General features: G+C 38.7%; 1 protein-coding gene and 1 pseudogene across 3 annotated transcripts in view; both read right to left on the bottom strand.

Moving 5' to 3' along the window:
- The window catches only part of BMT2 (base methyltransferase of 25S rRNA 2 homolog), a 126,076-nt gene that overhangs the window by 85,216 nt on the left and 27,320 nt on the right, over positions 1–13,540 (bottom strand). For all 3 annotated transcript variants that reach the window (XM_023760063.1, XM_023760062.1, XM_006096220.3), the window contains exon 2: positions 6,448–6,589. In XM_023760063.1, the coding sequence (XP_023615831.1) occupies positions 6,448–6,589 (142 nt within the window). The remainder of the gene's footprint in view (positions 1–6,447; positions 6,590–13,540) is intronic.
- On the bottom strand, positions 13,192–13,539 carry LOC102424944 (annotated as a pseudogene).

Genomic DNA, 13,540 nt, shown 5'->3' on the forward strand with positions numbered 1-13,540 from the left:
CATCTCTTGGTAATTAAAAGAATGAAAAGCCAAAAAAAAAAATTAGTGAGGAAATAAAGAATATTTGAACAATGCTATTTACCACCTTGAACCAAAAATTATAAACTACAGACTATAAACGATTTTACAAATCAACTAACATTTCTCTAAAAACTTAATGTTAATGGAAAACAAAAACATTAGACCTGAAGAAACGTAATCATCAAAATCAATGCAGGAGTCCTGACTAGATTTAGAAACAAATTATGAGGTACATTTTGGGGACAATGAGAAAAATCTAAATTTATGAAACAGGTATTTTAGGAAATTACTGTTGTCTTAATGTGATTATAGTATTATTGTTTTGTAGAAGAATGTCCTTATTCTTAGGAAATGTGTTAGGTTGAAATGTTACCTGCTGTTTACTTTCAAATGGCCCAGGAAATAGTGTGTATGTTTCTCTCTGTGTTAAGTTACAAAAGGCAAATTTTTAAAGTTTAAGTTACAACCATAACTTCATATTGTATTTATTTTGTTTGTATATTTTTACTTTTTTTTCCAATTGACCTTCCCCCAGCCTCCCCTACCCCCTATATTGTATTTAGTGCCTAGTTTTTAATACTTCATATTACAAATAAAATTTTATTATTTTTTTAAAGAAATCTTATGTAGAATTCTTCAAGCTAATCGGTCAACAAAATCTTAGCAGGGTAATATCAGTAAGACTTAAGTCGCATGCCAAATTTCAATAAAGTTTTAAGTACAACTAACTGGAAACAAACTTGTTACACCCTTTATTAAAGCCAACTTTAGCTTTCAAAGTGACATTACTGCCTTAGAACTGTCAACAGAGAAAGGAAGTATAAATAACGCAAGTTATAACTAACTACAGAGAATTCAAGTTTCAATAGTTTTGAAGGCTTTATCCCAACCTACTTTTAAGTTTAAAGTACACCTTATAAAACTCCTCTTGGGACAACTTCCCATAGTAAAATCTTTTACCATATTTTGCCACCTACTGTTCTTTTTTTTTAAATTAAATCTTTATTGTTCAGATTATTACAGTTGTTCCTCTTTTTCCCCTCATAGCTCCCCTCCACCCACTTCCCACCCCACCCTCTGCCCTTGCCCCCCCCACACACACTGTCCTCATCCATAGGTGTACGATTTTTGTCCAGTCTCTTCCCACACCCCCCACACCCCTTTCCCCACTGAGAATTGTCAGTCTACTCCCTTTCTATGCCCGATTCTATTATATTTACCAGTTTATTCTGTTCATTAGATTATTTATTCACTTGATTTTTAGATTCACTTGTTGATAGATGTGTATTTGTTGTTCATAATTTGTATCTTTACCTTTTTCTTCTTCTTCCTCTTCTTAAAGGATACCTATCAGCATTTCATATAGTACTGGTTTGGTGGTGATGAACTCCTTTAGCTTTTTCTTGTCTGTGAAGCTCTTTATCTGAACTTCAATTCTGAATGATAGCTTTGCTGGGTAAAGTAATCTTGGTTGTAGGTTCTTGATATTCATCACTTTGAATATTTCTTGCCACTCCCTTCTGGCCTGCATAGTTTCTGTTGAGAAATCAGCTGACAGTCGTATGGGCACTCCCTTGTAGGTAATTGACTGTTTTTCTCTTGCTGCTTTTAAGATTCTCTCTTTGTCTTTTGCTCTTGGCATTTTAATTATGATGTGTCTTGGTGTGGTCCTCTTTGGATTCCTTTTGTTTGGAGTTCTCTGCACTTCCTGGACTTGTAAGTCTATTTCTTTCACCAGGTAGGGGAAGTTTTCTGTCCTTATTTCTTCAAATAGGTTTTCAATATCTTGCTCTATCTCTTCTTCTGGTACCCCCATAATTCAGATGTTGGTACACTTGAAGCTGTCCCAGAGGCTCCTTACACTATCTTCATGTTTTTGGATTCTTTTTTCTTTTTGTTTTTCCGGTTGGGTGTTTTTTGCTTCTTCATATTTCAAATCTTTGACTTGATTCTTACGATCCTCTAGTCTGCTGTTGGAACTCTGTATAATATTCTTTTTTTCAGTCAGTGTATGCTTAATTTCTAGTTGGTCCTTTTTCATAACCTCGAGGGTCTCAATAGATTTCTTGAGGGTCTCACTAAATTTATCGGCGGCTTCTAGAAAATTCTTGAAAAACCTTACTTATAACCGTGGTTTTGAACTCTATATCCAGTAGTTTGCTTTCCTCCATTTCTCTCATTTGTGACCTGTTTCTTTGTCTCCACATTTTTTATGCTTCCCTGTGTTGGTAGAGTGGCTTTCTGTGCTAGGTGTCCTATAGGACACAGTGGCTCAGCCTCCCCAATTACAGGGGGTGGACACTCTTGGTGCACCCCTTTGTGGGCTTTGTGCACAGTCTTGTTGTAGTTAAGCCTTGATTGTTGTAGGTATCACTGGGAGGAATTGACCTCCAGGCCAATTGGCTGTGAGAATCAGCTGTGTCTGCAGTGGGAGAACTTCTGTGCTGGAGACACCCTTCTGGTGCAAGACTTGCTTCAGTGGGGCTTTGGTGCTCACTGAGTCTGCCCCTTGAGTGTGTCCTTTATAGATCTGAGGAGTTGTAATCTGGATGGTCCCACTCTGACCACTGGGTACACTGGATCTTGGATCTCTAAGGAGGTGCTAATTTAGCCTCTGCCTGAGGGTACCCAGCAGGAGCTATGGTGAGATCTGCAGATTCCTCTTTGTTTGGGGTTTGGAGGTGCCCAGATGAGGCCCAGCTGTGAAGCAATGCAAGCTGCTGTGGGGACTTGGGCCTTCTTTTGGATGTTCTGGGTCTCTCTGACCCAGCTGCAGTTTGTTAACACTTGGAGTGCGGGTGAATTTCCCGCCAAAATATAAGATGGCTCTGTCTTTTGGTTTTGTTCCATCCACCAAAAGGGTGGATTACAAACAAATATTTGGTAATACGCAGTTACAATCGGCCCGAGTTTACACGTTTCCCGCACTCCACCGCAAATCTATATGAACCGAGTTAAAGACGGCTCCCGCGGAGTACGCGCAATTCACGCGAGCCGACTTAACTCGTTTCCCGCACTCCAAGTGTTAAGTAATTTTCAGATTGCAAAGGGCCAGTCCTTTCATATGCAAAAGCCTCTACTAGCAACTTGGATGGGGTGGGGTCTCAGGGGACCAACAGGACGGAGCAAGCAGCTATGGCTGCTCCTCAGTCCTACCCTAAGAGGCCCCGCGTCTCAGTGTCCCGGTTAACACTACAAGTACCTCTGAGAGAAAGCTGCCCTCAAGTTTAGACTGATGCCAGACAGTCCAGTTTCTCCCTGTATGAGTCTGGGTCCCCAGAGACTTGCACAGAACTGGAGTTCAGAGCAGTCGGGAGCTTGAGACTCCCTCCCAATTGAAAAAGACAAACATGTCCTCAGTTGCCAGCCCTATCCGCATGCGCCTCCGTACCTCTGCACTTTACTTCCGCACCTCCTCTGAGTCTCAGTGTGCTTTTCTCTTTCCTTCTAGTTGTAGAATTGCCACTCAGCCAGCCCTCCTGTGGTTCTGAATGATGTCCGTTTTGTCTTTTAGTTGTATTTTTGAAGTGGTTGTGTGAGGCAGCAATTTCCGGTGTTTACCTATGCCACCATCTTGGTTTTCTTTCACCACTTACTGTTCTTTTTCAACAGTTTAAGCTAAATTCTTATTAATGTCCTTTTTTAGAAGTTTGACCTAAAATAACCTCTTTCAGAACATAGGTAGTTACAATAACTATTGATAAAAACATATATCTAAGGAAAAAGAAGAGTGAAGTGGGAGGCAGATTCATTATTCATGTAGAAAGTACAAACAAGTACTCCTATAAGAATATCAAAGCCCATTTAAAAATTAAAGTCTGAGAACTTACCTTATCTACTGTAATACTAATTTATTTTTTAATATATTTTTATTGATTTCAGTGAGGAAGGGAGAGGGAGAGCGAGATAGAAAAATGAATGATAAGAGACAATTGTCAGTCAGCTGCCTCCTGCATGCCGCTACCCAGGCAGGGGCCCTGACAGAATCAAACTGTGACCTCCTGGTTCATAGGTCGACACTTAACCACTGAGCCACACTTGTCAGGCTGCAGTACTAATATAAAAGCAGTGCTGCTAAAAGCCAAGAATAATGATCTTCAATAGTGATGGTGCTGATTTCCTGATTGGATCACATTATTCTTCTGTGTTAGAGGGAAATATTTAGTTTAGCAGTATACCTGATTTTGTATTTCTTAGGTTGAGGAAGAAAATGTGTATTCTTAGAAAAGTCAGATTATAACCATTTTCTCTCAGAACCAATCACCACCCCCCAAAAAAAACATTTTAATTCCAAGTACCCTATTTCCTATTATTCTGATTCCTTCCTATAGTTTCCCAACTCCACAGTTCTTTGGTTCCAGAACTCATTAAGGGTACCACCTATTTATTCATTGCTCCTTACCCACCTCACATTCAACTTTCTTCTTACACATTATCATAACCACCAGAATGTATACACTTTCATCTCACTTGTCACTCTCTTAAGTCATTATAATCATTTGAGCATTAATCCAATTATACCATCCTATCCATTCACTTCCTCACCCTCCAAGAAAAACTGTTTCACTATAACTTTGTGCCTTGATTATTACAGTAGCCTCCAAATTGGTTTCCTTACTTACACCCTGCCCTTCCTATAGGTCTACCTTAACAGAGCAATTAATTCTTAGGAATTAATGATATTTCAAAAGGCTAATAAAATCCTATCATTCCTCTTCTTAAAACATCCAATGACTTCTCATCTCATTTAGAATAAAAGCCAATGTCTTCACAACAGTCCACACGCCCCTACAAAAACTAGCTGTTCATTATCTTATTTTCTGCCATTTCCCCCCTCTCATTCTGCTCTAGCCACCCTGGTGGTCTCCTTGCTGTTTCTGAAACATGCCAGCATGCTCCTGCCTCAAGGCCTTTGGAATTATTAGAGCTTGTTCTCCCACTTCCTTCAGGTCTTTTACACACATTATTTCAGTGAGGCCTTCTTTGTCTACCCTACTTAAAACTATTTTATTTTTCCTTACTTTATTTTTCTCATTGCACTTACCATTTCTGACCTATTACATATTTAATTTATGTATTATTTCTTGCCTCTAATCCCCACTAGCATATAAACTACATGAGCGCAAGGATTTTGCCTGTTTGGTTGATTGTTGTACTCTCAGTGTCTATGATATAACTAATAGACAGCAGACAACACTAAACATTACTTATTAAATGAATAAATCAAATAACTAATTTAAATACATCTTTTTCTCTAGATCATTTGTTGAATGAATGAAAAACACTATTATATAATTTTTAAATGAGATTAACATTGAAATTTTTAATAAAAAATAATCTACACTAATAAAAGACAAAGATTCTAATGGACCGTACCTTCGCTATGCCCATCAGCCAATCAGAGGAGTATGCAAATTAACCCGACAAAGATGGCCATTAATTTGCATACTGCAGGCAGGGCGGGACAGCGCCATCCACCGCCTGCCCTGCTGCCATCCGGGCCTCCCGTGTGTGACCTGGGGTGGCCGGGCGGGACAGCAGCGATCCGCCACCCGCCTGGCCATCATCCGGCCCTCCCGTGTGCGACCCGGGGCGGTCGGGTGGGACAGCAGTGGAGATGAGAGGAAGCCAGGCAGTGGAGACGGGAGGGAGGGAGCGAGGTGGCGGGCTTCACTCCCTTCTCCGCTGCTTTGCTCTGGCCTCAGGAAGCCCTATTCTTGCAGGAATCTTCCTGCAACGGGCCTCTAGTTACATATAAAATACAAACCTGAAGTTATCACAAACTTATTGTCCATGTAGAAAGATAATGCTTTGTTTTCTAGGAATTCATTTTAAAATTCAGTCAATATACACACTCATTCCTATAATTTTATCAACTTTTGAGAGAGCTGATCATCAGTATTTCACTTTCTGATGTTTTAAACATTAGAATCTATACTATGAGAAAATAAACATTATCCAAAGTCAATATAAAAGTTGGAATACCCTAAATCACACACACAAAAAATCAGGATTTTAAAACTTAAGATGTCTTCAAATTTTAAATTATAGAAAAGTACTCACTTTTACTTGACTCCAAATGTGAATGTTTATCTAAAGAAATTTCTATACTATAACTTATTAATGGTGAATCATGTTAAATTTCATATTTTATCATATTAATGTTAAATGTACTTTAAAATCTATTCTTTTAAAAAGCTGATGCAGAAAATTTAAAGTTATGTCAAAGAAAAATATTTTGATTTGAAAAGATGAATGAAATAAATTTAGAGGAAGTGAAACAAAGGGCAAGAAGTTGTTTAAAAGACATCAACTGTTTTCAAACACTTCTATTTTGGTATAATAAATTATGCATAGCATTATTTAAATTGGAGCATGTCAACAGTACATTAGAAACCAAACATGTTAGTTCATAAAAACACTCACCTACAACACCATTCAATACGTCCTTCACCTTCACAACTTTTTGCCCAATGATTATCTGCCAAATTTTTCATTGCAACAGCATATTCACAAAGTGTTTCCTCATCCTCGCAATGTTCTCGCCAGATCTTATCAAAATCTCCCACTAAAAACAAGGAAAAAAATAAATTAAGTTAACTATACTTTTGGGTGTCTACATATTTATCAGGTCCCTGTATTGAAAAGGGTTTGACGGATGAGAGGGCCATATAAGTTAGCAAGCAAGTTAAATAATTTTATTTATACATTTGGACTTGCTTTAGGTATACTGTACGTTTGTATCCTAGGGCAAAAATGTTACTAAAGAAACTACCTTGAAAGCCTCTCCAAAGTTTGGAGTCTTTATGAAATGTTCTGAATAAAAATTATAAACTGAGTACATTATCTGGGCACTGTATTATTTCCAGCAACTATCTTTTTAAAAAAATTAAATCAGTCATCACACTTAATATGAAATCTGAAATATCAATGTGAATTCTTATAAAGAGAGGTATGAGAATGCTATGGCTAAATAAATGACCTTAACGTAATTTTCTAAATCTGATTTTTCTAAGAATATACATTTTCTTCCTCAAGCAAAAGAGTAAACGAAAATTATCAAGGTGGCTTCATTCAATGTCCTTAGACATAAAGATTTAAGTTCTCTTGCCTCACGTTCAAATGTAGGCAATTGTTTGGTGACAGAATAAACTTAAATTGTATAGTTCAACTATAACAACACTTATCTATTCAAAATTTGAAAAATGATTGGTTATTTTAAGCGTAGAGTTCAAAAAGTACTGAGCTGAAAACCAAACTAATAGCCTTCTAATTCGAACAAATCAAGAAAAATAATAGGTGTACAAATGTACTCTCATATACACAGTCAGGTATACATCAGTCTCAGTCTTGGCCTGAACACTGATTTTAAACACAAAAGTTTTCCCTTTCGGGGGGTATTGTTCTTACACAACAAAATTTTCATTAATCACTAATCTAATATCTGTGTAGTGACAGGGCTCTCAATGTGTTAAGTAGCAGATTGGTAATAATTGCCCACTAAAAACAAGTAGGCAAACGAAATTTTTTTAAATACTCAAAGTCCTCCTCAGTTTTGCAACATCTTTTAGATGTAGTTATATACCACTGTCAGTATAAAACTATAGGAAGTAAAGTTTTTGAAACAAATATTTTGATTAATGATATTTTAATAAACCTATCTATGGTGGTTTATAACACTATTCTGGCTTTAATAATTTAGATTCTATAGAAAGTACAACTTAAGACAAAGACCTAAGTACAAGTAGTTTATATGGAGAATTCTAGGAAACAGGAGCAAGGGAATGGAAGAACAAGACAAGAAAGGAAAAAATGCTAATACCAGAGTGCATTACTGAGGTTGCTGCTGTGGGCAACAGAGAAGCATTTAGAAGGCCTCTGGAATTTTTCACCTACCGGATGCGAGGCTGGAACATTTATCTATCAGTCACCATCCTCCATTAACTAAGTGTTAACAACCGGTTAACAACTGGTACTTCTAGTCCAGTGGTTCTCAACCTTCCTAATGCTGCGACCCTTTAATACAGTTCCTCATGTTGTGGTGACCCCCAACCATAAAATTATTTTTGTTGCTACTTCCTAACTGTAATTTTTCTACTGTTATGAATCGTAATGTAAATATCTGATATGCAGGATGTATTTTCATTGTTACAAATTGAACGTAATTAAAGCATAGCGATTAATCACAAAAACAATATGTAATTATATATGTGTTTTCCGATGGTCTTAGGAGACCCCTGTGAAAGGGTCGTTCGACCCCCAAAGGGGTCACGACCCACAGGTTGAGAACCGCTTTTCTATTCTATACTTAGGCCCTGAATAAGGAGACATCTACAGTGGACTCCAGCAGTGTTGCAGAAAGTAGAAAAGAAAGCAACACACATTTAAAGTGAAACTCTGTCAGGGCTGGGGCCTCTGAGCTCACAGTGTCTGTCCACCACAACTGACGACTAAGGATATATTATGTGAGTCACCAAAGGCATCTACTACTATGTAATTGTATAATGTGAAACTCAATTTACTTTAGAATTATTCTACTAGCTATGAGATGCAAAGACAACTGTAAATATACAGCAACCTGTTACCCTTCAGCTGTTTAGAAGATCTCTAGTTTTTCACACTTAACAAAATTCTCTTTAAATATTGTCAATTTCTTATAGCGTTTTAAGGCTCGCTATCTGCTCCTATGAAGTTTTGAGGAAGGATTCAAATTTTGTCTGTAAGCCTATTCAACTGATGGCAGACAACTTCAACTTAATGGTTTCACTAAGGAGTCTCCAGACTCTCCCAGTATACTGATACTGAAATTAACATGTGATTAGTAAAGTGCATTATACTTAAATAATAGAGACTAAACAATGCAACTGTATATACTTTTTACTCTTTCAACAAATTTGCTGAAAAAATACTTTATTTCAAACACTATCTATAATAATAAAAGTGTAATATGCTAATTAGACTGGACGACCTTCCGGATGAAGCCACTGCGGGCAGGGGCTGAGGCAGAGGCGGCAGCTGCGGGGGGCCAAGCACCTTGTACGAATTTCATGCATCGGGCCTCTAGTGAAGAATAATAAAGATAATGAGGAAGCACCAATATCACAGGAAGGGGAGAAGACGTAATAAAATGTGGTAAGTGCTATAGTAGCGACAGGAAGCTGGTAAGTTCACTATGTTCCATGCGAGGTGCTACCCTGGTACCAGAACTTTTAAATCATATATTTATTAAACAAAAATGTATCAAACTAGACTACCAGGTATACACTATGTTAAATGTATGGTCGTTTCAAAGTTGAACCAAAAACATACTTAGCATTCGGTTATGAGAAAATTTCACTTTCCAGAATATCCTTAGACGCTTATTAAAGTATTTTAAAATAAAGTTACTAAACAAAAATAGAATGAAAAATTCAGTTTATTTTTCATAACAGCCTGTTATGTTTTTACAGTATTCAAAATAAATGGTATTTACCCTTTAAACAAAGTATTTTTGAAATAATTTATAATTTGAGCTCTAAAAAGTCAAGAAATATTAAGGTCAACCTGTACGCAATATACATATTCAAACTGCATACACACAAAAAAAATGTTAAAACTAGATTCTAAGGATTTTATTATCATTTAGTTATTAAGTCAATCAGGATTTAAAACACTGTCCTATTTGAAAGGGTAATAGTTTTTCATTATCAAAAAGAACTAAGAACTTCCTGAGATCTACATCAAACATGTAGTCAAAAGAATAAGAAATGTATTCAAGTTCAATCCATCAGAACACTAATAATTAATAATTAGCCTTACAATGATTTTAATATATTGCATTTGTAATGTCTAAATCACTGTGATTAATAATCTATTTTCTTACCCATTTCTTATAGACTTCCTATAAAAATATGAATGTATTTTTTAAATATATTTTATTGATTTCAGAGAGGAAGGGAGAGGAAGAGAGAGATAGAAACATCAATGATGAGAGGGAATCATTGATTGGCTGCCTCCTGCACATCGGACCGGGCTGGCAACCCAGGCATGTGCCCTGGACTGGAATAAAACCTGGAACCCTTGGGTCCGCAGGCTGTAGCTCTATCCACTGAACCAAACCGGTTAAGGCAATATGAATGTATCTTAAACAAAGACAGTGAGAAAGAGAAAGAGGGAAGAGAGGAAAGAGAGGGAAATCTCCAATGAATTCTTACATTTTGCTTTGCCCAAACAGGGAATTCCAAAATTATTTTTAGAAAGCAAATTTAAAGATATATTTGTCCTGCAGCCTAATTTGAAATTAATGGTAATAAACATTTTATGGTCAAACTAAAATAATACATTTAGAAGAAATTTGTAATCATTTGTTCGATATATAGTTTCAAGATCAGCTCAAAGCTCTACCTTTAGCCAGACTCATCAAGAAACAAAGAGATAGGAATCAAATAAATAAAATCAGAAACCAAAGTAGTGAAGTAACCACTGACACCACAGAAATACAAAGGATTGTAAAAAAACTACTATGAACAAGTATATGCCAACAAGCTAGACAATGTGTATGAAATGGACAAATTCCTAGAAATGTACAATCTTCCAAAACTGAATCAGAAAGAATCAGAAAACCTGAATAGCCCAATAACAACTGAAGAAATTGAAGCAGCAATAAAAAAAAAAAACAACTCCCAGCCAACAAAAGCCCTCATCCGGATGGCTTCACAGGGGAATTTTACTGAACATTCAAAAAAGAACTAACATCTTTCCTATTCCAAAAAATCCAAGAGGAAGGAACACTTCCAAGCTCTTTTTATGAGGTCAGTATTATTCTAATTCCAAAAATTAAGACATTACAAAGAAAGAGAATTACAGGCCAATATGCCTGATGAACATAGATGCTAAAATCCTCAACAAAATATTAGCAAATTGCATTCAGCAATATATTAAAAAGATTACACACCATGACCAGGTGGGATTTATTCCAGGGATGCAAGGCTGGTACAATATTTGCAAATCAATAAACATGATATATCACATAAACAAATTCAAAGACAAAAAACACATGATTATATAGAAAAAGCATTTGACAAAATCCAACACCCATTTTTGACAAAAAACAAAAACTCTCAGCAAATTTGTAATAGATTGATCATACCTCAACATAATAAAGGCCATATGTGACAAACCAACAGTGAACATCATACTCAATGGGCAAACACCAAAACCATTTCCCCTAAGAACCTGAACAAGACAGTGATGTCCACTTTCACCACTCTTATTTAACAATACTGGCCCGGTGCATGAAATCTGGGCGGGGGTAGGGGGATGGGCGGGGAAGGTTCCCCTCAGCCCAGCCTGCACCCTCTCCAATCAGACATCCCCCTTGCAATCTGGAACCGCTGGCTCCTAACTGCTCACCTGCCTGCCAGCCTGATCTCCCTAACTGCTCTCCCCTGCTGGCCTGATCATCCCCTAACTGCCTCTGCCTTGGCCCCGCCACCATGGCTTTGTCCGAAAGGACGTCTGGAAAGTTGCTAGGAAGTTGTTCAGTCTAATTAGCATATTACCCTTTTATTAGTATAGATTGATTTCAGAGAGGGAGGGAGATAGAAACATCAATGAGAGAGAAACACTGAACGGCTGCCTCCTGCATGCCCCACACTGGGGATCAAGCCCACAACCCAGGCATGTGCCCTGACCAGGAATTGAACTCTGGGCCCTTCAGTCCTCAGGCTCTATCCACTGAGCAACACTGGCCAGGGCTATACTTTCCCTTTCCACTGGGACGTGTTCTGTCTGCTGGAGCTGAAACACTGAAGCTGTCTCACTGGGGCAGAGTGGGGTGCACTGGGCAGCTAAGGGCAGAATGGGGTGCACTGGGTTGGAGCAGGTGGATCCCCCTGAAGCTGGAGAGGGGCCTCGTTTAACAGCTGCACTGTTTCATGGCTGTGCTGTCTCCCAGTTGAGCGGCCACACTGTTGGGCTGTGTCACAGTCAGCAGGAGTTTACATAACTGAACTGTCTGCATGGATAGCTTCCTCCGCACCACACCCCCAAGCTGGGGGTTCCTCTTAGGGTTGAAGTGACACCGACCCCCTTAGTTGGAAGCCCAATCGGCCACCTTGGAAAGAGAAGTGGGGAATCCTGACCTTACGTGAATGCTCTAATTTCTTAAGTTGGCAACTAATGCGAACTTCAGATGTTTGGGCCAAACCAGAGAGGCGGTCAGGCCTGGTGTCCAGGCCACTGGGCAGCACTGGGATCAGCCCAGCTGTAAAGGGACACTAGGTGTCTGGGCTGGTAAAGGGGTTGGGGGCACGCTTGGGTAATTCCGACGTCACCCCACTTGTTTTTTTTTTCCCCACTGATCACAATTTATTATAATCTGTTGGCAGCATAGATAAGATATTAGATACCAGAACTATGTCTTCATAGAAATGGACAGTATGTAGCCATTCTATGGGGAACTGTGTGCCCTTAATCATTAGCATGATCTTTCAATTTCTTGTTTTTTTTGTTTGTTAATGAAAATAAGCTTTATTACATCAAGTAATAAATACATACAAAGATGCAAACACTATTAGTCACTTTCTTCCAGATGTTTGGATCCACTGATGGGAAAGGTGGAACTGAAATCTACATACATCCTTAGGGGAAATTTCAGGGGTCCCGATAAGTTGCACTTTCTCTGTATTTATAACTTGTGCATTTTAAAGATTGACTTCAAAGTACTAATAGTCATGCAAATGCTTAAGCAAACACACACACACACACACACACACACACACACACAAACGTTACATTGAGCAGAATTTATACTGTGTGGCAAACGAAAACTGGCTACTAAAGCGCTGCCTCAGGACTTGCTGAAACAAAACCCTCAGAGTTGGATCAGCTCAGAAGAGAAACAATAAAGAACCATGTGAGTAACAGAAATGTATCCAGAAGAGAAACACCGGTATCTGGGAGGCCAACTGAGGTTTTCTGTGATAGGTAACTGACGTGCATCATGTAAATCAATGCTTTAAAAAAAAAAAAACAACCACAAAACACCCTGGGTAGTTCCTCACTAATATGGAAACCTAATAACTGCAAAAATCTCTTCTCCATCTCAGTGACAGGAGTTTCAGAGCCTGATGAACCACGGGAGGGGCACGGGGAGGAGAAACCAAGCTGTTACCATTTTGAAACCAAGTTTCATCTGAAGGAGGTGGGCAGGGGGTGGGGGGTGGGTGCATGAGCTGTCGCTTCTTGGAAAGATGGAAAGCCTTTCGCGCTCACTCCAGGGTAGGACCTGGCGTTCCGCTCCATCTCAGCCAAGCACTCCCGAACCAGCCCTCTCCCGTGGATGATGCCGCGTTTCAGTCTCTCCATCCTGCTCCTGCTGCCCGCTTACATGGGTTGGATCTCCTTTCCCAGCTCTTTGATGATGGCCAGCAGCTCAGCATATTTGCTCCGGGGCACCTGGCTGTTCCCTGTACCCTATGTGTAGCCTAGAGATGGTGGTCCATACTCACTCAGCAGCTGGGGGTACTGGGAGGACGTT

This window comes from Myotis lucifugus, unplaced genomic scaffold, assembly GCF_000147115.1.
Source record: "Myotis lucifugus unplaced genomic scaffold, Myoluc2.0 scaffold_171, whole genome shotgun sequence".
NCBI classification, from domain to species: domain Eukaryota; kingdom Metazoa; phylum Chordata; class Mammalia; order Chiroptera; family Vespertilionidae; genus Myotis; species Myotis lucifugus.